Below are 24,722 nucleotides of genomic sequence, written 5' to 3'. Positions count from 1 at the left end.
ACAAAGTGAATGAATGAATGACGCCTGACTTATCAACAACTTTACTTTGACTTATATATAAGAAATTTAAGTGACGTTCACTGACCTACACTTACCTGCAGTTCGGAATTCTACTACTAGGGGGCAACATTTCCCCTCTAGCTACCTCCCGCAGTTTATGTCAAAATAGTAAGAAAACAGAAATATAGAATCAAAATGAGGAGTATTTTATAATATTATGACATAAAGCAACAAAACTAGATTTGTGTTATGGTTTACACATATGGAAAATATGAGTTTTCTGAAAGTTCACTGACAGTTTAGTCGTTTTTGTCGTCAATTTGTTGCGTCTCCCCAAAATAATTCAAAACCTCAATAATTGGGATATTCCCCTAAAACAGCGGCCTTCTAAAAACAAAGCACACTGTTCAATAGTTTGACGTTTTTCTCAACAAAAAAGCAAAACTTTATCACGCGGCGTGTGCTGTAAAATGGCCGCCGATTTTAGACTTAAGCTTTTATTTCCCAGTGAAGAAAGGGCCTTTCTTGAACTTGAAGGGTCCCGGTCGAGGACCCTCCGTGCAGCTTCTTTGTTCTCCTCCACCCGCACGCACGCACGCACGCACGCACACGCGCGCAGCAGGAGCGCAGATCTCCGGTCTGTGCAGCTGCAGCTCTGCTCCATCGGGCCGCGCATGCGCAGCAGCTCCTCCGCGCCGCTCCACTGTTTGCATTGTGTCTGAACTGCCGGCGAGCTTTAAAAATATTATTCCCACCGCGGCAATGTCGGGCAGGTCGGTCCGAGCCGAGACCCGGAGCAGGGCCAAGGATGACATCAAGAGGGTTATGGCCGCTATTGAGAAAGTACGAAAATGGTAAGAAGGAGGGGGGAAAAGAGAGAGACGGGCTTCGTTATCTAACAGGAGAAAGGCTTGTTGGGGGAGGAGAGGGAAGGAGACGGAGAGCGGGATGAAATGGAAAGAAAAGGACTAATTTCACCGGGATTCCCGGGGAGATACTTGCGGCTCAGGTGCAACCGGGGCGCGCTTGCGCGGGGCGGCAGCCCGGCTCCCCCGGCCAGCACCGAGCCGGCTTCTGCCCGCTTTTGAGCGGCGAGGGTTCAACCCAGAAGCCATTTCGATGCGGTCACATGAAGCCATTGCTGTCCGCGCTCAGCCGTCGGCTCCGGCGGCGCTTTTAGGGCCGAACCCGTCGACCGCGGTCGAGTTGGAGGAGATTTGACGACGGCGCTCTCGAGTCGGAGGAGTTTGGTCCGTCTGGAGTTTTAAATTAAGCGCTTTGAGCGGCCCTTTAGGTCGGCTGGAGACCGAGGCTCGGTGGGGGTTGGGAGAGGGAAGTAGGCTGGTGGTGCTGCATGGCTGAACACGGAGGCTCGGCCAAAGTAACCAGAAAAACACTTTAATTCACGCTGCTAATAAAGCTTTTTTTGCACTCAAAGGTGAAACTTTCGTGCGTGTTTGTGGGGCCCGTGTGATTCTGGAGCCGGAGCCGATGGCGACGTTATTGATCAAGAGGCTCCGGTTCGATGGAAAAGTTCGTGAATCTGACAAAGATGTTTGAATATTTCGCCTAAATTCAGTTTAAACAAGCCCCGCGGGGGAAATAAGTGATACAACATCACTACTATTATTTTACGCGCTTTTTTATTTCTGATTAAATCACTTCAGTTTAACTTGTGGCCGTTTTAACGTGTTTCACGCATGTTAATATTGAAGGCGGATTTCCCACAAACGCCGTTAATTTTCCGTTTTATTTGAAAATAAAACCATAGAAATCGTCGCTTTGATTGCAAAAATCCTGTTTTCATTCAATTTGGTTTGGAGAATCCTAAAAAAAACGATTTAATGTCAAGATAGTTTCAGGCTTTTTATGTCTTATCTTTGTCTTTGCACACTTTTTTTCACGTTTTCTTCCCCGTTGTGACATCTTAGATCGTATACGTTTAAATTGTTGGTTTTTAGTTTATTTCACATTTAAGTCTATTTCTGACTATAGAAACTATAATTTAAAAAAGAAAACGGTTAATTTTGCTCCTTTTAAACACACATTTATTCATTTATTGGGCTGCTGGTTGGTCGTAATACGTTTAATTTTTTGCTGTGAAACAGGGAGAAGAAGTGGGTGACAGTGGGAGACACGTCTCTCCGCATCTACAAGTGGGTCCCAGTGACGGAGCCCAAATCAGACGACGTGAGTCTCGGTCCTCCAGTTTGTCTTCATATCTGGAATCGTGCTAATGACGCCTTTCTCCCCCCCCCCCCCCCCCCCCCCCCCCCCCAACCTCTGAAGAAGAACAAGAACAAGAAGAAGGGCAAAGACGAGAAGTACGGCTCCGAGTTGACCACCCCCGAGAACAGCTCGTCTCCGGGGATGATGGACATGCACGGTGGGTTGTGTGTGTGTGTGTGTGTGTGTGTGTGTGTGTGTGTGTGTGTGTGTGTGGGGGGGGGGGGGCTCTTCTGTTTCCCGGGGCATTTAAATGGCCTCCGTCTTTCTGCAGACGACAACAGCAACCAGAGCTCCATCGCTGACTCGTCCCCGGTCAAACAGGAGAACAGCTGCAGCACCAGCCCCACCCCGGACCCCCCCGCCGCCGCCCCCCACCGCGACCGGAGCGACGCCAAGGCCGAGCAGAGCCCTGACAGTAAGAGAGGTGAGGCGCGCTCGAAACGCCGTGTCTGAAATGGAGGCCACTTCCTGTTTGTGGCGTTCCTGTCCCGGCGACTCCTTCCTGAACGCGTTTGTGTGCCCCCCAGGCAAGAGCACCCCTTCGTCAGAGACCTCGGAGAGAGGACAAAGTGCCAAGAGGGACGCGCTGTCCTCGGGGGACAAGAACTCAGACAGCAAAGCCACTCAGGTAGGCACGCGGGCCCTCGCGCTCGACCCCTCCCAGAGGTCAGGCGGCGGCGCGCCATGATTCTGATTGGTTCCCGCTTCTCCTTGTAGGACCTGGAGGAGGAGGCCCCGGCCAGCAAGAAGAGCAAGCTGGAGCCCTCGTCTCAGGATTTTGAGGAGAGTTAGATATTTGGGGCTGATTTCTTTCACCTCCTCCCCCTCCGCACCCCCTCCGGTAGCTCTAGATCACTTAGGGCTAATGGATAAACCCCCCCCCCCCCCCCCCCCATTTATCCCCCCCTCCCCCCGACACTCCTCTGCCACAGAGGGAGAATGGATATTACCTCTTATCCCCCGCTCCCCTCCGTGCTTCCTTCCACATCGCCACATTTTTCCTTAAAGCCAAGAGAAGCTCTGAAACTGCGGAGCTGCAGTCCCCTCCGCGACCAGGGGCGGCGCCAGACCGACCTGCACCTGTGACCTGAGAGCGACCACTGAGGATCTGAGGACCGGGTTGACCCGGGCGCTGCTCTGAGACCCTTTTTTCTTTTTTAAAAAAAAAAAAAATGTTTTCTTTATAACGGGTTAGCTCGAGATATCAGCTAAAGCGGTCCCAGATCAGCGGCCGCCGGTCGCCGCCGGCCTCAGACCGCATCGCTTCAATCCTCCCGATTCGCCTCCTGTTAGACTAATGTTCTGTATCTGTTTAGGAAACGTTTAGGGTTTTTTCTCAGGAGGGTCAATGCACTGTTACGGTTCGTCACAATCGATCACAGATAGATTTGCTGCTGTAGTGGGTCTTTTTTCTCTATCCATGACTCCTTTCACACCTTTTTAAGCGATCCTTTCTGGCCTGTAGTAGACGGTACAAGTCGAGATGAAGCTTCTGGATGAGTAGTGAGCCCGGGCGTAGGTAGTTTAGGTCCTGAAGGTGTGCCTTGAGTTGCAGCGCGTTTTACGTCAAACAGGATTGATTTACGATTATGGTGCCTTTTTTTTTTTTTCTTTCTTTTTTTGGCCTTTCAATCAATTAGTGGTTTTCCGGTAACAACATCCAGCTACGGCAGTTGTTTAGCTCTTAAAAGGTGAAACATTCTGGGATGTGTTCACTATTAACCAGGGGTTCTCTGTTTTTCTGTACGGTGAACGTAAATGTTGCGGCTATCGTAGCCATAAAAGCGAGGGAAGGGGGGGGGGGGCTGTAAAATGGCTAACACGTGTCCCAGATTACTAGGCGACCTGTAGAGTGAAGGAGGATGTCCACCACATAGTGCGTCAACCGTTGTACGACAAAAACGTGGTCTTGATGCAACTGGGGGGGGGTTTCGCAGTGTCGAAACAAACATGCTCTTCTGGCTGTTCTTACCCAGAATCCTCTGTAACTGAAAATAGGACAATAGGGTCTGTGTGCACGATCACGATGTGGTTTGGCCCAGTTGTGTGTGATCGTACGTGTAGACAAGGCAGAGGCAGTTTGTACCATCTGGGTCGTGGAACCGGTTTTTATCTCACTAACCAGGAAGTAGACTGGTCCACGAATGGTAGCCGTTTCCACGCTTTATGCTAAGCTAATGGTGACCACAGGGGCGTGAATAAGGCCTCAGACATCCCGATCTGTCCTTGGCGAGTGACCGTGGAACCTTTTCTTCCTCCTCTTATCCGGAGCGGGTCAGAACACACTGGAGGAGCTCCATTCAGCCACCCCTCCCCTCTGCTTGTCTGTCAGCATCAAATCTTCCTGCGTTTCAGCTCCAACATGGGTTCCAGCCCCCCACCCCCCTCAAGGTGCTCTCGTGTCGGCAGAATCCACACATACGCGACTTTCCGCTGATTTTTACACTTTATAGTACGGATTCAGATCTATGACCTGTAATGTACAACCTCGCGTTTCATTAATTGTGAATATGAAAAAGGGGGGGGTGCAGACGTGACACAAATACTTGATCTAATATCATGGAATTAGCATTCACATGGATGGAGAGAAAAGAAATAATAAAAAAGATCTCAGTTTAGAGGATGGATTAGCATATACCTCATTCCCAGTCCAGCAGCGCTGGAACTTAAAATGCTATTGTATTGACATTAACAGTTATAAACAGCATTAAATACACTCAGCTTAAGAAAACCTCTCACTTCTGTTGTAGCTTTCACCAGATTGAGCTGATTGATTATAGTTTGCTCATAAATGTGTGTTTTAAAGAGCTGTGAGATATAAAAATCCTCTTCTTTTTTTTTTTAAATTGTTTTTCCTTGGGACCATTTTTTTGTCTTCACTTTAGACTTTGTACAGATTTTTGGTTTGGTTTGACTTATTTATTCCATCAGTACTGCTTGGTTTTTATTATGTCCGATGTTTTTGTTTTCTTAATAAAATTCATAAAAAACCTTTGAGCGTCCGGGCGCCGTGTTTCCGCTGTCAAATCAAATGAGGACAACGAGGTTTTATCATTTCTATTAGACAGTCGGGGACCAAACAGCACATTAAGAAACAGTGACGTTCACCACACCATCTGTGAAACAGGTTTACAGTCTATACAAATGAGCCTCGGTCTCATCTTAAACAATCTTATAAACAGGGCAGAAAAATAAAATGTCCTCCACATAAAAGCTTATTTTTCTTAGTTTGTTCATGGCACTGCTCAGTCATATGTGCGAATATACACTGTTACCCCGGAGGAGTCGACACGACCCCAAAATTGTGCTTCGTGACGGTCGCGTTAGGAGGGTGGATCAAAGGAGCGGCTCCACTTTTAGGAAAATGTGCTTTTATTTGACGCTGTTAACCTCCGTGGACACTGGGGCCTGGCCCCAACAGTGACAATCAGCTCGTTGTCTGAGAGCCGGATGTCGTTGGACTGAATGTTTAAAGTGGGACAGTGCAAAAACTGTGCGAGTCGTGGTGCACTCGAAGCCCCCCCGTCCCCCCCCCCCCCCCCCCAGCCTATTTCTGCCACGGCTGGGTGAGAGATCAGACAATAAATAACAAAAACACGCGGACGGCGACAAACGCTCGCTGCGTTTCAGCGGTATTGATGCCGAGCGGAGGGAAGGAGCTGCACGCGGATGTTTGAGGGCTGGAATCTGCACAAGGTCCCAGCGGTGGGACGACCTCGTGGAGCCGTTACCAATAAAAAAAGAATAGAACTCTACGATGAGCACCTTCGTACCCGCTGCTGCGTGTTAATAATCTATAGAACGAAGTGGAAAATACTCCAACAACCCATGAAAACAGTGAGAACAAGCTACAAAGTAGTGAGTCAAGCTAACACCACTGTCAAAGGGGGAGAACCCAGTTAGACTACTGGTTACTACAGGTTACCAGAGGATGACGGAGGAAAAAGTAACCAACTGGTAATCTGCAGAAAACCTTTAAAGATCAAAAGGAATTCTGAGAATAGTGTCAATAGTGGTTTTGTTAGTGGTAAAAAAGGTGAAAAGGCTTTGATCTTTTGAAAATGTGCTCCTTCAAAGAATTAACTCAGGGCCTTTTTAATGGAAATTCATGTTTTAGCTCACTTGTGGGTTTTTCAGTGGCTGAAGTGTCTGAAATGCTTTTGGAATTTTGAACTAATGCTGATATTTTCTGTCTTTTCCTCCTCAAAATTCGGTTTGTCTTTAAATCCTTTGATTCTCCGACGACTGGAAAGGCTGGAAATAGAGCCTTGAAAGTATTTACAGAAATGTGCTACAGAAGAAAGACTGTTGGGTCTTCCAGGTGCTTTTTCCCTTCATTAGGAGCTGTGCATCATTGTTGGGGGCGAAGCAACAAATAAAGCCCCCCCCCCAAAAACCCCGAAAACTTAAGAGCAAAAGGTGTAAATGAATAAGTGCAGATGTGCAGACAGATTCCGCTCTTCTGAAGGTGGATATTGCACAAAAGCAGCATATTTGGACGAGCTATCTGGAACGAGTGAGCACTGATATGCATAAATATCATAGAAAAATACACTCTGGACAAATCTGGAGGGTCTGTCGGGCTGAGCCGAGGAACAACCGAGGGAACGGGAGGAGGAGGAGGAGGAGGAGCGGGGATCCCTAGAAAGTCTGGTCATCGTTGCAGGACTCGGTGGCGTGGCCGAAGGCCTCGCAGATGTCGCAGTAGGGCCTCTGGTCCGCCGGGTTGCCGTGGTAGGCGGTGTGGGGCACGGAGTCGGGGCTCTGGGCCTGGGTCGGGCAGTCTTCGGTGTCGTGGAGGTCGAAGCAGTCGCAGATGTCGCAGAAGAGACGCGGCGTCGCCTTCTTCTCCTGCTTGGAGACGCCGACGAAGCTGGGAAAAGGCGCGTTCCGTGTTAAGGAGCGGGACCGCAAGCGGCGTTTAACCGAAAACGCTGGAGTGGCGCCTCACCCGTCGTCGTCGTTGCCGTTGAACTCGGCCAGAGCCAGCTTCTTCAGCTTGACCTTCAGCTCCTCGTTTTTCCGCTGCAGGTCCACGATGACGCTGTTGAGGAAGTTGATCTGGGGGAGAGGACGGGGACACGGGTGAGAGCCCCCACCTGAACTGGCGCGATGAGCGACTGTTCCTGCTCTTACTTGGCCCTCGGCGAACTCCTTCTCTTCCCTCAGCTGCTCCAGAACGGCGCCCCCTGCAGGCGGACACGGGGAAAGAAAGGTTGACGACGATTATCACGGAATTCTGCTGCCTTCTGACAGCGGCCTCCTCACCTGAGGACGGGGCGCCGGTGGCGTCCTCCGAGGCCTTGGTTCCCTCGAGCCTCTGCTCCAGGCTGTGGACGCGGCCCTGCAGCTGAGCCTTGTCCCTCTCCAGGGTCTCGACCGCCGACTGCAGAGTCTTCGCCACGGCGTTTTCTCCTCGCAGCACCTCGATCTACGGGGGAAAAAAAACCCTGGAGTCCTTCACGCTCGCTAGAAAAGGCCGAATGAGATGGAATGACGTTCACGGAGGTGCACCTCATTCCTCAGAATCTCCAGTTCCCGGTCTTTATCAGAGATGAAAGCTCCAGTGGACTTCTGGAAATCGAGCTGGCTCTCCATTTCCTGATTAGAGACGGCGTCTCTGAAGAAACGGAGGACGATTTCAGCACAAATGAGACAAACAACGCAGGTAAACCAGGAAATGGGAGCAGAGAGGCTGGTGTTCTCCCTCCGGTTCCCAGTTTGTGCTGGGAATGCTGCGTCTCTCCAAGCCTTTTCTTTCTGCTCCGACTCAACATCAGCTGTCAGATCAACTTCATCTCCTTTTCCTGCCACTTTTAACTGGAAACTTTCATCATCCCTTCATCAAACATTCACTCTCATCCTCTGCGGATGGGATTTGAGAGACGACACCTGTTTGGTTTTTGTTCACAGAGAGGCTCTAAAATAAGACCAAAGAGCAGAAAGCTCACAGAAACGTGGAAATATGTGGAAATATGAGGTTTCAAAGCTGCAGAGAGCAAATCAAACCTGCTTTTAAAGGCAACAACCAGCCAGATTCTGAGCAATTTTACCTACAAGGACGACAGAATCAGCACTTCAGGATAGCTTTGATGTATTATAAAGGAAGACTAAATAGAGTGAAAATGAAATGAGCTATTAATTAATCAATGTCTTGGGGAGACCTGGAGGAACCTGTACAGAATCTCCTCATGGTAACAGAAAGATGCAGGGACACGCTCATCTAAAGCAGCTTGTAATCAAACACTGATCAATTACCTATTTTGAACAGGAAATACAGATAAATGTCTTCCTGAATGAATAAAAAAACTTAAATCTTTAAAAGTCAATCCATGAAGCTGAATCTACTCAGAGAACATGAATATTGGCTGAAATGAAGAATATTTTAGGGTCCTACCTGGTTTTCATGCCTCTCTGCTGGAGGTCGGCGCTGCGCTGAGAGGCCAGCACACAAATATAGAGATGGTTAAACGGGAGCTAAAGCTGTCTGAGCTTTAAGGCTTCGCGGCAGGAAGTAAATCCTCGCCGTGCCAAAACCCATTCATCAAATCAAATCAAGCCTTTGGATCTGAAAGACCAGGACGGATAAAAGTTACCTGAGACTTGTGGGAGGCCAGCTTCAGCTCCTCACTGAAGGGAGAGAGAGAGAGAGAGAGAGAGGAGTTGATGCTAAACCCTCTGTGACGTCTGCCACATGTTCAGGACCAGAACGTCGTGAACCTTCACCTCCTTTACTTTAACATTAACATCCATCCTTCCTGTGCTGTTCTCCTGATTTCAGTATTCTTTTCATTGCCTACAAGGGGAGAAGCAGCACAATGGAGGGAGCACAGCCTGAGCGGTGGCGCTTCCAGCTGTTCGCTACAAACGCTCCATTGATCACACACACACACACACAAGGGCGCACACAGATGTCACAGGGACAGCGGTGGCCATGTTGGAGCCAGGCGGTCCGGGGAGGAGAGATGAAGCAATTACATAACGGCAGCGGAGGCAGGAAGGATGTGCCCCAGTGAGGACGGAGGAGCGTTATTGTTGGAACAAAGCCTTTAACGCCGCTCCTCCGGCCGCTCCTCCAGGAGGAGGGAACAGCTTCTGTGCATCTGTCCGCTTCCCTTCAGTACATGGATGACTCCATCTGGAGCTGTGACATCACAGCTGAGAGCGGCGAGGACTCAGCGGAGGGATGACGTGATGACCCAAACACCGCACGTGTGCCAACGCATCCCAAATACTTTCATATACACACACACACACACACACACACGCTCTATAAATAGACCTCAACATCACGCTGCTTGTTACTGATGTCACCTTTTATCATGGAAAAGCATCATGCAGGAGCAGGCAGAGTAAATATTCCTCCCCATGACCTGCTCTCTTCTATCTGAACTGTCCCATTAGGATCTAAAAGCCCCATTGTCTTCAGGGGGTGTATTACACCATTAGTACTGGTCCCCCTGAGCACTGCTGGGGGTCTGCAGGACGGCACTTTCTACCACCGTGATCAGAGACTCGACGCTCCGCCGAGCACAGCTGCAACTACGTCACAGATTTAACACATTTCTGCAAAAGTATTTACGACGTTCTCAGGACTCACTCAGGAGTGAGGAGAGTTATGATTTTACTGTGATTGTGGAGTTGTTTGGATCAGGCTCCACTCCAGCAACGTGCCCACAATCACATAATAGCCGCCGCAGGCTAATCACAGGCAATTAATGCAATTTAGGGCCTATTTACAAGCAGGAGAATCTGGAGGGTTACAGATGGAACCACTTTGACTCAAAATTTCAGAGTGAGAGCGATGCAGACCCTTTTTATGGATTTGTAATGTTTAAGAGCTGCGGTAAAAAAAAAAAAAGAAATATGAAGAGTGTATTTTTAATGATCTGCACAGACCTCAGGGGAGAAATTCTGAGCAGCAGTCAAATGGGCTGGATGATTCAGGACACCTTCAAAGGGGACCGATGCCAGGAAAAAACACATTAGTACTCACATTTCCATGCAGAGGACCCCGATACGCTGCTTCTCTGGGCTGCTGCGTTCCCTCGACAGGATGAGCTCTTCCTGGAATTTGGAGTTTTGCTCATTCAGCGTCTCCAGCTGAGCAGGGCCGGCAGCAGGAAGCCATTTAGAACGTAAAGGCATCGCGTCAGATTAAAAAAGGCAAGAGCTGAAAGAGTTCCTGTACTTGATTGGTGGTGAGGCATGTTTACCCTAACATAACGATCAATAGAGAAGACGCCACTGAATAATGTGTAAGGAAAGGTTCTTTCTAAACGGTACACCCACTACAAACATCTGACTTGTTACAAATCCTTTTAGGCACGTGCCACTTTTAAATGGGCACAAATCAATGATTAATTAAAACAAATCGATGGCTCTACAACGGTCTCCAAAGGAGCCTGTCCGACAATCTGCTGGTAGAAGAGTTGAATCACCGTCGACTCTGACTCTGTTTTGGGTTCTTGCCACTTTCACAGCGTCGATGTCTTTACCCTCAAAGATGCTCTGACGTGCACGCACACATAACAGCACAGATACGCAGCATATACACACGATACAGAGGTGCACAAGCGGGTCACAGAAATAAACTCATCGACCGACAGAGGAAAATAGATATAGAGGACAACCTGACAGCAGCGCTTGGCTACAGTTACAGAGAGTGGCAGCGGGGCTCAGAGTTCCCCGTCTGCTCCCAAAGCAAAGCACCTTCTCCCACCTGGTAGTGAGACGAGTAGATGTTAGCGGAGTAAGCCTGATGCAGAGCAGCTACGTCCATACCTGCGCCGCTCAGCAGTGCTGGATCCCGCTCCTCGCTCACTTGCTAAACAGTGACGTTGCTATGCCAACGCTCCTCTCTACAGACAGCAGTGAGCGCAGACAAAAACAAGCTGGGCATCAATAAGCCATCGCATCGCACCCCCCTGGCCGTGCGCGGCTGTGAGCGGGAGATGAGGAGAGCGGCGTCTGAGCGGCGTCCTGCTCTCCCTCAGCACTCCATTATGTAAGCATGAATTAGCTCCTCCCACCCCCTCCACACTCACACACACACACACAAACAGCTTTCTGCTATCTGACAACATATGCCAAAGATCTACACCCTTCTTTGCAAGGAAACAATCCAAAAATTCAGAAATAATGATGATAAATGCCCTAAAAAAAATCTAGTCACTCGTGAAAAATGAGAAACTAGAAAGGTCACCAAAGTTTCTTCCTGTCGTCCAACCGAGGCTCAGCCACCAGACACATTTCAGGATTATTATTTACTAAAATGGAAACAGGTCCTGTTTGAAAGCACACAGGTCTCACTGGAACAATCACACAAGAAATACACATAAAGTCAGATTCTAAGACACCTGATTACAGGTTAATGTCACAGGTACAACTGTGCAGCAGCTTATATCCAACAGATGAGAAAATCATGTCAAATGTTCTGTACAGCCAAGCACATTTACACACACACATACACACACACACACACACACACACACACACACACACACACACACACACAGTGACATGTGCAGTATTACATCATAACTCGCAGCGGCCCGTGGCTGAGCAGAGAAGCAGATGTAATATATAAATATTGAATAAAGACTCTGGTTTGTGCCTGTTTGTGTCCACTGGGACTAAACTCCTGTTCTCTCTGTTGTTTCCTATTTTTGCTGCACCTACGTGGACGCCGACAGTGTAATAGACTGTACGTAAACCATTAATTAATCAACTGGGTAAGATTAACTATAAATGACATTAGTGCTTGAAGCTAGCATGACTCATATCCACCTCAAGTGTGTGACTACATCCATTTTGGGAAAGTGCGTCGCCCCGTATCCTCAACATTACAGGAAGAGCATCGTGAACACTCCATCGGCCCGCTCTGATACGAGCTGTAAAACAGGTGACAGAACAGCTTCACCTCTGCTCACCTGTGTTTCCAGCATCTTCTTGTCACTGGTCAGCTGCTCCACTGACAGCGCCATCTTCTCTGACTTTTCAGTCGCCTGGAACACGTTTGTGAGAGTTACAAATACTGGACTGGAACCACAACTATTCTGGTCTAGGACTCCTGCTGAGGCTGCTTCGCTGCTAAATGCTCTGCATATTTACCAGCCAACGTTTGGTTCTGAGCAGCTAGTTTACGGTGGGTGATGAGGAGAGCAAACAAGCGGCTGAGATCTTTCTGACCTTTCCTACAAAGCTGACATCAAATTTACTCTCAAGTTATGAGGCAAGCAGAAAACCAAGGACAGCACACAAAAAGAGCATTCCACTAATATACTGGAATAATCAGAGGCCATTTACTGCCGTGGCTAAAAGAGGAAACACGGTTACAGTCAGCCCCAGGCTTGTTTGTAACGAGCTCCGTGAAGCAAAAACAGGAAGATGAAAGCTTCCACCTCAGGGAAAAACAACAAGATGCGCCCTTAAAACAGCAAACTGGAGTTCCACCAACTATTCTTTACCTCTGCTTCATAAATCTGCAAAGACAGGCAGAAACAGGTTTTTACAAAATAAAAGCGGGTGACAAATGAAAGTGCACAGAAGTGAGCACAACTGGCTGAATGAGGAGTCCACGTGTGCGTGAACTTCAGAACTCAAGTGTAATGAGAGGAACATGAGCACGTGGGTGTGAGGCATTTGTTAAGCAGCAAAACCTTAGCCCGAGGCTATCGTTAGCATCAGCGTGGAAGCCTGCCGGAAAAGGACGGATGGATTATTCACGAGTTCCAAAAGCTGCTTGCTTGGGAAATTTTCCGCATTTTTGGTCTAAATGTCCACAAAGGCTGAGCAAGAAAACGTGCTGATTCATCAACAACCAACAATGTTATTTACTCTCCTGACAGTGCAGCGCCCTTCATATCTCCACCGATACGTATCACATCATTATATAGGCATGAACACTCATGAAGTGAAGTGATATATATCCAGTATAACGCAACCATGACAGAAGCCTTTATAGGTGGGAATTGGAATCCTGGTTTCACCTGTTTCAGCTCCTGCTGTCTGCACAGATTCTCCTCCTTCAGGAGCTGACAGTCTTTCTTGGACAGCTCCACACTCCGCTCCAACTCTGATGGGAAACATGACATCGAGTGTAACGAACGGTTTGTCACAGGTTGGGGGGAAAAAAGGATGCTAGGATGTTCACCATGGCTGGTCTTTGCCATCCTCCTGCACTCCTCCTCAGCATTTTCCAGCTTTTGTCTCTGAAATGCAGAAAGCATCAGCTTGACTGAGCTAATGACGTACGGAGGGACATTCTTGTCCCCTGAGCTAAGCGGGGAATAATAACTGGGCCCAGAGAGCACTGCAACATTTAGAGATCAAATGCTCCTCTTAATGAGGCCAGTTACACACACACTAACACACACCGGCTCCCCGTCATTAATGCCAGAAATCCTAAATGTTTTTCAGAGTTAATCAACTAAAGATTATTCTGATATGATTCCGACGTTGACGTTTGTCACCTGTAACGATGGGTCTCACTGGTTCTTACCAGGCCAATTAGCTGCTGTTCCAGGCAGCTTTTATCGTGCTGCAAAGACTGGACTTCTTTCTGTTTGCTCTCCACATCCACGCTCAGCTCACTGATCTGTAAGACACACAGTCCAGGACAGACTTACGCACATGTACATCTGAGCAGACTCATATATTATGTATGATTATGGTGGCTTTGACAAACATACATAAGGAAGCATAACGGGGCACCTGTTTACCTTCACAGGCTTGTAAATAGACAATGTACAGTCACACCTGTTGTTTTTTTTTGTTCAAATCATGCCATTAAATGCAATTAATATCCATTTAACAAGCAGGCTTTCATATAGTGCAGCCACTGGCTGGGGAAAACAGGAGGTGAGATACTTGCACATACCTTTTTCTCCTGGGACTGGGCCTGGACCTTGAGGCTGCTGATCTGCTGCTGGGACAGAGACGCAGCGTCCTCCTTCTGCTGGGACGCCCGCAGCCTGAGCTGCAGGTCGGCCACCTCCCGCTCCAGCTCCATGATCCTGGAGCGCTCCGACACCGTGGCCACCTACAACACAACAGACGGAGCGCACACGTGAGGTCAAAGACGAGGAATAGAGCCCGAGATCTCTGCCAAATCATCACGCCTATTTCATTACGCACAGACAATATATTCAGTTTAGCTACACTTCTTTACTCAAATAAGATGTTGACTACATTTAGCAAAAAGCCTGATAAACAAAATCACAATTCTTTGTTTGTTTGCTTATTTATGATATGTTAACTGTTGTCCAGAAGCTACAGATCTCTAGAATATTGTCCGTTATATGTTACCCGTGTGGTTAATTACCGAGCTACAGTAACATTATGTTGGGTTGTCCATTTTAATTAGTCACTTGAGTCATACGTTGATTGTATGTATTTTAGATTCGAGTGAATCATCATTTCTAGTCAGTATTTATTGTGTGGGATCGGGAATTCCTTCATATTATGTTTGCTGCTCTTTTCATTTGCTGCAAACCAGCAACTGATTTGTCCCGGCCCTTAAAACCTTAAACCAAAAATGACAACAATGAAACAAAAACTGAAAACGGCGTCAACTGTGCTCCGGCAACTCAAAAGCTCGCATGCACAAATGCAGATTTGGGTTAGAAGAGAAGCTCAAAGCTAAAAAGTCGTTCATTCCCCCTCCTAAACGAAGCCAGAAGGTGACATTTCTCCAATCTTAAGGCAGGGTCATCGTATCCTATATGTCATCATTAAAGCAGCGGGGGAAGCGGGTGGCTCCGTCCTGCTGTGGGACTGGGAGTGGCAGCATTACCCTAGTGTCCTCTAAATCCCTCTGGAGTTTTTCAGCTTTGGTCTTTTCAAAGAGCAGGCTCTGCTCGAGCTCCTTTATGTGGGCATGCTCCAGCCTGGTCTGCGTCTGTTAGTGAGAGAGCAGGAAGAGAAGGAAAAACAAACACTCACATGCCAGCTCGGTGCCACAAAAGCAAACAAGAGAAGGTCAGTACGTAAGAAAAGGCTCAGGCTTTCTTCCAACGCATTGGCTGGTTATAAAGACAAGAAAGATCTGTTAATCACTCATTCATCTGAGTTTGTTATTCCAGCAACTTTCAATTTGTAGATCAAAAATAACCCAGGAAGTTTCTCTGTCTTCCATTTCCACAAATTTGCTTTGATTCTAGAAGCTGACAGAGACCGAGGAGAGGCTGTAAGGGGATGGAGCAGAGGGAGAGGAGGAGATGAGAGCATTCGAGGAGAGTCAAGGCGAGCGGAGACAAACGCAGCTTCTGAGAACAGACGCTGGGATGACAAGATGCTGAGGGGAAGATAATTCAAAGTGTTGCGGATGTGTGGAGAAATCCCAGGTTTGTGGGTGAATTAAACATGAGTCCACAGATGGAGGGTCTGAACAAGAGCGCCAATGAATGATGCAAACAGGACAAACGCAAACAAATAAAGCTCGTAGACTTCAGAGGAAAGGTGCGGTGAGTGGTCACACATCGTTATACTCCCCGTGTCTGCTGGAAAAAATGCAACTTTCCAAAACCCATGTTGAGTTATTCTACAGGTCTGTGGTCCTCTGAACACTAGTGAAGGCTGATGGTACTGGGGCAGGTATTAACTGTCTCAGAAGTTTAAGTCTTCATCTTTGAGCTTCTCAGAAGGAGCTTTTAGTGGTTTCCTTTGTTTCGGTAACTCAATAAAACATATTCTGTCAATAATTCACACGAGCTTCATCGGGAAGTCATGAGTCTGAGAAGTGGTGGAATTTACAGCTTAAAAGTCGGGAGAAGATGTTTAATTGAGCGGCAGGTTACGTAACCGGGGGTTACCTCCAGGTCCCCTTTGGTGATGCACGCCTCTTCCACACGGAACTGCAGATCTTCCACTTTCCTGTCAAACAGGGACAATCATGAGGTCTCCTCTCCTGGGTGGTTCTCCACAGGTGTCTCCAGACACCCAACTCTCAGCTGCCATCAGAGCTGCTGCTGGAAAGGTGCGACCACCCACCTCTTCTCCTCCTCCAGCTGGTTGAGCAGCTCCACCTTGTCTCGATCTGCAGCCTCCACCAGTGAGCGCAACTGGTCTAACTTGGCCTCCATCTCTACTGCATCCTGGGAGACAGAGAGTCAGAGACAGGGATCACCTTCCCCCTCTTTCCTTTGATCAACTGGCCGAATGTGCAGCGGCCGACCTGATCCCGTCCCTTCCTCAGCAGAACCAGCTCCTGCTGCACCGCCCCCGCGTGGCTCGTTGCCTTTGCCACCTCGCCTCTCTCCAGATCCCTCTCTGCCAGCAGCTGCTCGATGTGCTGCTGCTTCTCCTTCAGGGCCTCCTGCAGCGCCGTGGTGCCAGAGATCTTACGGGCGTAGCGAGCCGACGTCTCCGCCAGCTGGAAAGATTTTTTTTAAAACGATTACAACACATTCTCTTTAAATCAGGCTGCTGTCAAATAAGGAAGAGACGTCCATAGCCAAGCAGCTGCAGCTGGACTGATGAAGGGGCAGGACGAGGCTCACCAGTCCAGCTCGGCTCGGTTTGCCACTGAACGAGGAGTTGGCAGAGCTGAGCGAGCTCATGGAGGATGCACTCGGGCTCCTCTTGAGGAGAGACCTCCGCTGGGAACTCTTGGTCTTGGTGGGGGTGGTGCAGGGGAAGCCGATACGCGTCACCTTGTGGACCGGAGCGAACAGGCCGTACCTGGGCATGCACTGGAAGTACCTGAGAGGAACACAGAGGGTCTGGCTTCAACCCAAACAGAAACACTGACGTAGACCCACGAGCTGTGCTGTGCTTCTGTTGCTTTTACCTGGACCCTGCTACCGCACCATCGTTCTTGCCGAGCGGTTCGTCTAGTTCCACACCACACCACTCTCCTTTGGCAAAGTCTGTCTCTCCCAGAAAGCGAACCACTCCCGCCTTTGTTCCACCCACCTACAATAAATAATGTTCACATATAAAAAAAAGCTACAGAGAGCACTTCATTATCTGTAGATTACAAATACGTTGAGATGCTTGGAGGCTAATCTATAAACTTGTTATAGAATCCAACAGGCTACAGCAAAGAGCTGTGCAGTTAGTGAGGCTTCTCCGATTGTCCAGCGAGCCTCTTACCAGCACACGCTCTCCCAGCCTCAGCTCCCTCTTCGTCTTTTTCTGGGATTCGGGGTCTGACAGGTTTGACGCTGACTCGGTGGACATTTGGTTGAGAGCAGCAATCGTCTTTATGCCGCTGACCTGACCTGATTGGATAAGATATGTACACTTAGCGTCCTGATAAATGCCTTCTCTGCAGCGAAAGCCTCTGTTTGACTATTACCAGTTGAGGTAGTCCCGCTCGGAGCAGGTTCACTCGTTGCACCAGCAGCAGGCTTCGGACTGGCCTGTGTTCCATTCATGTCCTTCTCCGGCATCGCAGTCTTTGACAGCTTTGAAGGCCGTGTGAAAATCCCCCTCCCGTCCTCGCACTGGAAGTATCGGACGCCCGCTACGGAGCCGTCATTTTTCCCTATGGGCTCATCGAGGACAATCCCGGCCCACTGGCCAGGAGCAAACTGCGTGCTGCCGATGAACTGCACATAGCCGGGCTTGTCGCCGTTGACCCACACCTTGTCTCCGATTTGAAATTCCGCACTTCCCTCTTGGGTTGGAGAGGCCACGCTGCCAGGGGGTTTATCAGGAGGAACGGGCTTTGGAGCGCCTGCAATTGAGATGATCTCCTCACAGCCTCAGGTGGAACTGCTTACAAAAATACTCACTGGAGTTCACTTCAACAGGGGCTTTTCTGTCGCCCAACAGCAGTTTGGACTTTGGAGCAAACCGAAATCATTACAGAGAGACAACAAACCTTAAAAACATTTGACAGTGGATCAGTGGCCCCCGACACGGCCCCACATAGAGTCATTGAACATAGAATGGAGTCATTCAACTTCTCAATCATTCTTTACCTGAAGATGGAGACGTTTTCGATGGAGCCCCTGATGGACGAGCGATTTTACTGGGAGGTTTGAGCCCGCTGGCCTTCCCTGGCCCACTTGTGACTCCTTGCTTTTCCATGACTTGGGGAGGGGGCAGGCCTGATGGAAGTCGGGGGACGAGGCCTTCCCCTCTACCCCGCAAAGCACCACTCTAAGGGCAGAAAATGTTCCCTGAATCAAAGCAGTAACTGACTCTCTGCCTTTCTATACACCACCCTCAACACTCCCTAATATGTGTTATAACCGTATATTAACATATCTAATATAATCCTCGCTGATAGTTATTACTGTGTAATCACCGTGATACGAAATGACGTTACACACGACCCCTGGTACCGAAAGGACAAATATAATGAAAGTAACTGTCTTTTCTTGCTCGTACATTTATTTCTCTGGAAGTTTAGTTGTTTCCCCTCCAGCTCCTGTCGCTGCTGCACAGCTGCATCATCATAATCACAAATTATTCTTATGGCAGAGGAGTCACACTATAAATACCGTCAAAAGTTGCATTAAACCATGTTTAAAAGCATATTTACATGACGTGTAACCAGACATTGTTGCCAGAGAGGCTGCGGGTTTTCGTGATATTTTGCACGAAAAGCAACCATTAAAAGCTTAAAGGCTCTTTAAACAGATACACCAACAACGTTGATCTTTTATTATATCGAATATTGTTCAGAATTGCACTTATGTAACCTGAAACAATTGGCCAGCTCCTCAAACGAGGCAATTTCTGATCATCTTATTTCTGCAGCTTGAAGCTGCCCTTTGTCTGCTGGACGATTTCGCACTTTTGATGCATAAACAGGCAGGACAAAAGGAGAAGTGGTGTCTGCTGGACCGGTAGCTCAGCACGGCTCCCTCCACCCAGCTGGTGCAGCCGGACCACCACAACAAGCACAGCCGGAGCTGTCAAACCTCATCCAGCCCGCAGCCCGAAACACGCTCCCGCTGTCGGCGGCTTGCCTTCGCAGTGAAACTCCCGGTCCAGCCCTGGAGCTGGACATAAACGGAAGGCAAGATCTACGCCTCCGTGGTGTGAGCGCCGCGCAGATGCTGACACTGGTCCGTGTCGCCCGTGTCTGGGCTCGGCTGCCGAGACTTGCTGCATCTCCGGCGCCACTAACTTGGGTCCAATCAATCACGACTTTTGCTCAACGCCAAACCCGCTCGATTCAGACAGCCCCCAACATGTCTCACCAAAGTGCGTTACTGCCCAGCGCTTTAGTGCATCTTTCGATGGGATATTTGGTTTCCCGGCTGAATTATTCTCGCTCCCTCCTGGAATGCGCTCCTCCAGCCACAGCTAGCTAGCCCCGCGTTAGCAACGGAGCGCAAACTCCGCTTAACAACAAAAAAAACAACTAACCTCTCTGCAGTGGCAATAAAGTCACGGAAGAAATGTTGACAGGTGTGAAAGGAGTTTTTGTGGACGCTTGCGTTGCCTCTCAGTGGGGCTGGTTGTCGGTAAAAGGATGCCGTGAGTAGGTGTACGGTACCTAACACCGTTACATGTTTTCCAGCCCAGCCCCAGAAAGACGTCACACTTGCTACCGATGCTCCCTTCACATGTCCGAACGTGAGCTCGTATAGCCAACAACTAATATGTAAAAATGTTGTTTTATTAAGCAAAAGCGACCAAGAAAGGAATAAGGAGGATGCTCGTTTGACACAACAAGTCGCCGCTTGCGTTTATTTGGTGCGATCTAAATTTTACAGTTCGAATATGTACAGCAAATAGGAGGGAAAGAGCAGATATATTTTTTCACCGTGTGGGATAAAATCCGAAAATACGCCAATCTACCACAGTCTCGTGTATTGTCCGTTTCCAGACGGCGCTGCGCCGTTACAGAAACTTCACGTTCACTGGTGAAATATTTACAGCAAAAATAGAGTAACTCATTCGCTATAACGTGCAAGTTGAATGCGGTTGAAAAGGTGAATCTTCGTATTATGCATATTAAGATCTCGACGGCCGTTCAACATCATCGCGGGTGAACAACAGATGTGAATCATGTGACAGAAGAGTGCAAAAACAACAATATGGTGAATCAAACAAGACGTGTTTACAATCGCTGCAGGAACTGGAACTACAATGACCAGAAGGGAAAATAAATTTGGATCAATTTTCAGGCATAAAGTTTCAATCATTTCTGTAAAGTCTGCAGCCTAATCGTCTGAATTGCCCTACTCATTCCCAAGCCTCGATCTACAACTTTTAAATCTTACTGTTTACAATTTTTAGAGAACACAGCCAGACCTGTTTAAATCCTTCCATCAATGGTGGAGACGTCATTCCCAGAAGATTCTGGATCTTTCTCCTTCCTCCTCAGCAGCTTGTTCAGAAGCTTTCTGAAAGTGCCACTAAAAGCAGGGCTTGAAAAGTAATAAACCAGAGGGTTGAGGACGCTGTTGAAGTAGGTGAAACACACAGATGTATAAAAAGCCAGGTTGGCTTCTTGAAAATGTTGACATTCATTGTACCACACTTTAAGGATCCATATAGCGATGCGTGAAATGGTGCTGGGGAAAAAGCAGATAATGAAAATTAAAGCCACAGCCGTGACAAACTGAACAGCACGCTTGATCTTTCCGCTTTTGTCCATCGTCCTGTTTCTGTCTCTCAGTTGCCAGGTTATTCTGAGCGTGCAGAAGGCCACGATGGCAGTGGGAAGGAAGAACTGGACGATGTAGAAAGCATTGTGCCAGGTGCTGAGGGGGCTAAAACCCATGCAGATGTTGAAACTCTCACACTGCGTGCGGTTGCCGTTGATGAAGAAGTGCTCTTCGAACAGGAGGTAACCTGTGGCCAGACAAATCAGACCCCACAGGCCAACGGAGACACCGAGGGCGTAGCACAGGCCCATTTGGTTGATCCTGTTCCTCGGGTGGACGATCTTCAAGTAACGGTCGACGGCCACGGCCGTCAGGAAGAAGATCCCCGCCGCGCGGTTTGCTGCCAGCAGGAAGAGCAGGATGCGACAGGCGGCATCGCCGTGAAGCCAGTCTTTCCCACGCCTGTAATAATCTGCCCTGAACGGCAGGCAGAAGAGCACGATGGAGTCAGCGACAGCCAGGTGGCTGAGGTACACGGAGTTGGGCTTCCACGTGTCCATGTAGAAGATGAACATGGACAGGGCAACAAAGTTTCCCATCAACCCGAACATGAACTCTAAAATCAGGATCGGCGGCAGAAGCTGGTCCAGGATGGGAGCCTCGAAGGCGCAGCACTCCGACTCAGACCCGTTCATCGTTTGAGCCGTCGGCGAAGGCCAGTTCATCTGTTCCACAGCCTAATGTCAACACAGATATGCCGCGCGCCGTACCAGATGGCTTCTTTAGAGGGTAACTGTTTGCGCACATGCAAATTTTTTCACCGGACAAACAGTCTAAATCATGAGTGGGGCGTCTGCGCACTTTGGCTTATCTTTGGGGAAGTGGCACTGACCCAGAGGAACATAGAAACAAAGGCTAAATGATATCTTCCTAAGGTGTGCGCACTCATTAAAATACTATTATACAGGGGAATCAGTTCACTCGTGGGGAATGAGTCGAAAACAAGTGCCTGCAGCCACTTAGCTCCCATAAAACAGGGCAAAACAAGTTTCCACCCTGAAATATAGAGGATTTTAATGGTGACGAAAGATTACAACTGAAAAACAAACAGAAAGGGGAGACTGAAATTTATTAGCCTACAGATCGCATGAGTGAAGAACGTTTTGGGAGGAATTCATGTCATACGGTACCACACCTTTGGCAAAAGACAGAAAGCAGTGAGTGGCCAAGTCCGGAGTTTTTCTTATCGGTAAATAAAATAGTTATAAAATGACTCGATGTGTACATTTGGCCAAGTTGTCGCTCTTACAGGTCACATCCGTTTCAAGAAAAAAAAAAAGTGCATATTTGGTCTTCACTTCTTGACTTCCCCCAAATCATCGATGCTGTCATCATCCACCTAGAACAGAAACACATGTTCTGTCTCAGCACCGAGTTGTTGGAATATTTCAGTAGAACAAGACCCAAACTTTCCAGCCCCACTGAGCTAACGGGGCAGCGTATCTGGGCAGGAATGAACTCACCTCAGGCCACTTCTCTTGAATGACGTCAATGATGTCATCTGTAAAATCTCCCTGAATGATTATTTCATCCTCTGCTGTAACTGAGGCACCACAAGAGAACTTTTGGGCAAAGAACCGCTGAGCCTCTTTAAGATCAATGTCTGCGGAAGAGGAAGACGCACCTTTGAGATTGAGAACAAAGGGCTGAACGGACGGATTAAACAGTAAAACACTACTTACCAAATGTTGCCAGGCCACAGACCCGTGTGACATATTTTTTCTTGGATCTTGGGATTTTTGCTATCGTCACTTTCTGAGGAACCGTTTTCTTTTTCTGTTTAATCTGGCCTCTCCCACCTGAATATACATAGAAATGTGTAAAACAGAGATGTATTAGGATTTACACACCTTTACAAAGGAAGAGAACAAACCAACCTGCTGGATCACCTTTGAGATAATCAACAGGATGAATTCATTATTTTCATGCTGGAATCCAGCATTCAATATTCAGGATAAGATCAGTGACTTGGAGAGAATAGTGCACGTTCCCCATTTATAATACTATCAGCATCACTATATAATGGTCAAATGACATCCAAACACTTCCTGTTGCTCCTGTAGGACTTAGCAATTCGACTGCAAACTGTGAGTTTATCACATGACACACAGAGAGGGTGTGATGGCTCATTAAAGACCGATGAGACGATAATTGTCAATTTACGCTTTTAACATATTTACGTAGCCTCATATCTGATGACTGTACCTCTCTTCTGTTTCTTTTTCTCTTCATCCTCGCCTGCAGGGGGAGCGTCTCCAGTGCCAGATTCCTGCTTGGGTGCATTTCCTCTGGGGTCAGTAGGACAAAAATACAGAAAAATGTGAACAACTTGGCAAACAAAACACTCACAGGACTGGATAAACGTTATGGGTCTACCTGGATGATGCTGACTATTAGATGTTTGAAGTGTCTTCCAATTTTGTAATGGAGCTCTCAATACACCACGATAAACTGGTTTAGATTTACCTTTTGAACAATTTATTTGACTTTCTAGTGTTTTCATATTTAGGATTTTACAGTGAGATTATTTAGGTCAGTTATGGTGGTTATTTTATTGTATTGTCATCATGCTGTCTAGAATGCTCAAGCATGCTATAAGTATACATTTAACAAGTGTTAATCGCTCGAGTCTGACACTTACCTACAGTCAACTTTGCAAAAACATCAGGAAAGTTTTTCTCAAGCCACTGCCGACATTTTGCTGGCTCGGGCATGTACTCACAGTACTGCAAACAATAATGAGGATGCAGTTATAACCTCAGCAACGGCTTCAATCTCCAAATAGTTCTCATTAAATGCTTCACACGAGACAATTAGTCACAGAGTTGAACTTACCTCTGTAGGCAAAGAGCACACTAGAAAGACAAAGCAAAATCTGTATCACACTGTGAAAGAGAGCCTGAATAAACACCAGAAGAATTTGAGCTACTGCATAAATGTACCTCCACAGTAAAGAACTTTCAATGGGTATTTTGAATCAGGGTCCATAGACCCTTGTTCTGATTTGCTCTCGGAAGAACCACAGTCCATCTCAGTAGTAGCCATCATAAATTATCTATACAGAAAAAACAGATACATAATACAACAGTGTTAAACTGTAAATTAGTCGGGGCATGGGCCGAGATATCAAGTTGACATCACATTTTACTGTAAAAAAGGGACCTTTTGGTTACACAGAACCCTAAAAACATCTTGAACTGATATTCTTAGAATCTAATGTGGTCATAAATGCAAAAGACTCCTTCCAAAATTACTGCACATCATCCTAGCCTAAACATGGCACAGCTATGCAGTCAGCAGATACATCAAATTCAATTAGCGTCATCGAGCTAACGTCAACACAAAGCTTATATTAGCAGAAATAGCACCCTGGTCCGTTCCCCTGGTGCCATTTTAAGGCACGGCTCCAGACCATTGGCCCCTTAAATATGATCTAAGGTGCCACAACTAGCCTTGGCTAGCTAACTTAACACATGCAGCTCTGTGGTATAAGGTGCACCATGTCACTTACAATGATTGTGCAATGTAGACAAACTACCAAATCGGATAATTTTTCTCCTGGGGTCTTAGGGTGGAACATTTCCAAATGTTGTGTCACTGGCTTTATTCATTAAATAACTTTGAATCACACAGCTGTCAACGCTAGCGCATCAGTTCACTGGGATTTAGCTTAGCTGCTAAACATCTTGATAACGTACAGCAACAGAACAAGACGCAGTAGTATGGATGATATGTCGAGTTACGTACCCCACAAAAGTAACTCTTATTAATGTCCGCTCCGTAAAACCACCAGCATTTCTAGCGTTAGTCAAAGTTTAAGGAAATCATTCTTATTGAATGAGGTACAGTTGGTGAATGGTGATATACTTTGAGCACGCCTTGTAACGCTTCTTATTCGGTTGATCATTGTATTCACTA

General features: G+C 47.6%; 4 protein-coding genes across 7 annotated transcripts; 1 reads left to right on the top strand and 3 right to left on the bottom strand.

Annotated features, from left to right (window-relative positions):
- Positions 1–645: 645 nt before the first annotated feature.
- On the top strand, positions 646–5,221 carry bcl7a (BAF chromatin remodeling complex subunit BCL7A). Of its 2 annotated transcripts, none has more exons than XM_011604755.2 (6): positions 646–854; positions 2,109–2,190; positions 2,293–2,386; positions 2,501–2,653; positions 2,757–2,857; positions 2,947–5,221. In XM_011604755.2, exons 1-6 carry the CDS (start codon positions 763–765, stop codon positions 3,019–3,021), a joined length of 597 nt encoding a protein of 198 aa, XP_011603057.1. In that variant the 5' UTR covers positions 646–762; the 3' UTR covers positions 3,022–5,221. The 2 variants fall into 2 exon arrangements, with proteins under 2 accessions (XP_011603057.1, XP_003965458.1); XM_003965409.3 differs by having other exon boundaries at positions 649–854; positions 2,290–2,386.
- Positions 5,222–5,271: 50 nt separating this feature from the next.
- On the bottom strand, positions 5,272–19,712 carry clip1b (CAP-GLY domain containing linker protein 1b). Of its 3 annotated transcripts, XM_029837339.1 has the most exons (23): positions 19,558–19,712; positions 18,159–18,339; positions 17,531–17,911; positions 17,326–17,453; positions 17,021–17,145; positions 16,731–16,932; positions 16,406–16,603; positions 16,222–16,325; positions 16,044–16,104; positions 15,026–15,130; positions 14,111–14,272; positions 13,733–13,828; positions 13,385–13,442; positions 13,221–13,306; positions 12,162–12,236; positions 10,226–10,332; positions 8,826–8,859; positions 8,627–8,664; positions 7,744–7,849; positions 7,498–7,660; positions 7,366–7,418; positions 7,181–7,290; positions 5,272–7,102 (listed from the first exon to the last, which is right to left on the bottom strand). In XM_029837339.1, exons 2-23 carry the CDS (start codon positions 18,265–18,267, stop codon positions 6,871–6,873), a joined length of 2,733 nt encoding a protein of 910 aa, XP_029693199.1. In that variant the 5' UTR covers positions 18,268–18,339; positions 19,558–19,712; the 3' UTR covers positions 5,272–6,870. The 3 variants fall into 3 exon arrangements, with proteins under 3 accessions (XP_029693199.1, XP_029693200.1, XP_011603056.2); XM_029837340.1 differs by lacking the exon at positions 12,162–12,236; XM_011604754.2 differs by lacking the exon at positions 15,026–15,130.
- Positions 19,713–19,857: 145 nt separating this feature from the next.
- On the bottom strand, positions 19,858–21,618 carry LOC101063797 (hydroxycarboxylic acid receptor 3-like). The gene has a single exon (XM_003965407.3). The coding sequence runs from the start codon at positions 21,467–21,469 to the stop codon at positions 20,453–20,455; it is 1,017 nt and encodes a 338-aa protein (XP_003965456.3). The 5' UTR covers positions 21,470–21,618; the 3' UTR covers positions 19,858–20,452.
- A 236-nt stretch (positions 21,619–21,854) lies between these two features.
- On the bottom strand, positions 21,855–24,721 carry denr (density-regulated protein). Its single transcript, XM_011604753.2, has 8 exons — positions 24,552–24,721; positions 23,747–23,859; positions 23,640–23,659; positions 23,446–23,530; positions 23,010–23,099; positions 22,487–22,603; positions 22,268–22,407; positions 21,855–22,143 (listed from the first exon to the last, which is right to left on the bottom strand). Exons 2-8 carry the CDS (start codon positions 23,850–23,852, stop codon positions 22,099–22,101), a joined length of 603 nt encoding a protein of 200 aa, XP_011603055.1. The 5' UTR covers positions 23,853–23,859; positions 24,552–24,721; the 3' UTR covers positions 21,855–22,098.
- Position 24,722: the final 1 nt, after the last annotated feature.

The sequence above is a fragment of the Takifugu rubripes genome, chromosome 6 (assembly GCF_901000725.2).
Source record: "Takifugu rubripes chromosome 6, fTakRub1.2, whole genome shotgun sequence".
Lineage (NCBI taxonomy): Eukaryota > Metazoa > Chordata > Actinopteri > Tetraodontiformes > Tetraodontidae > Takifugu > Takifugu rubripes.
The sequence above is the reverse complement of the archived record's forward strand: the minus strand, read 5'-3'. Positions and strand labels throughout refer to the sequence as shown.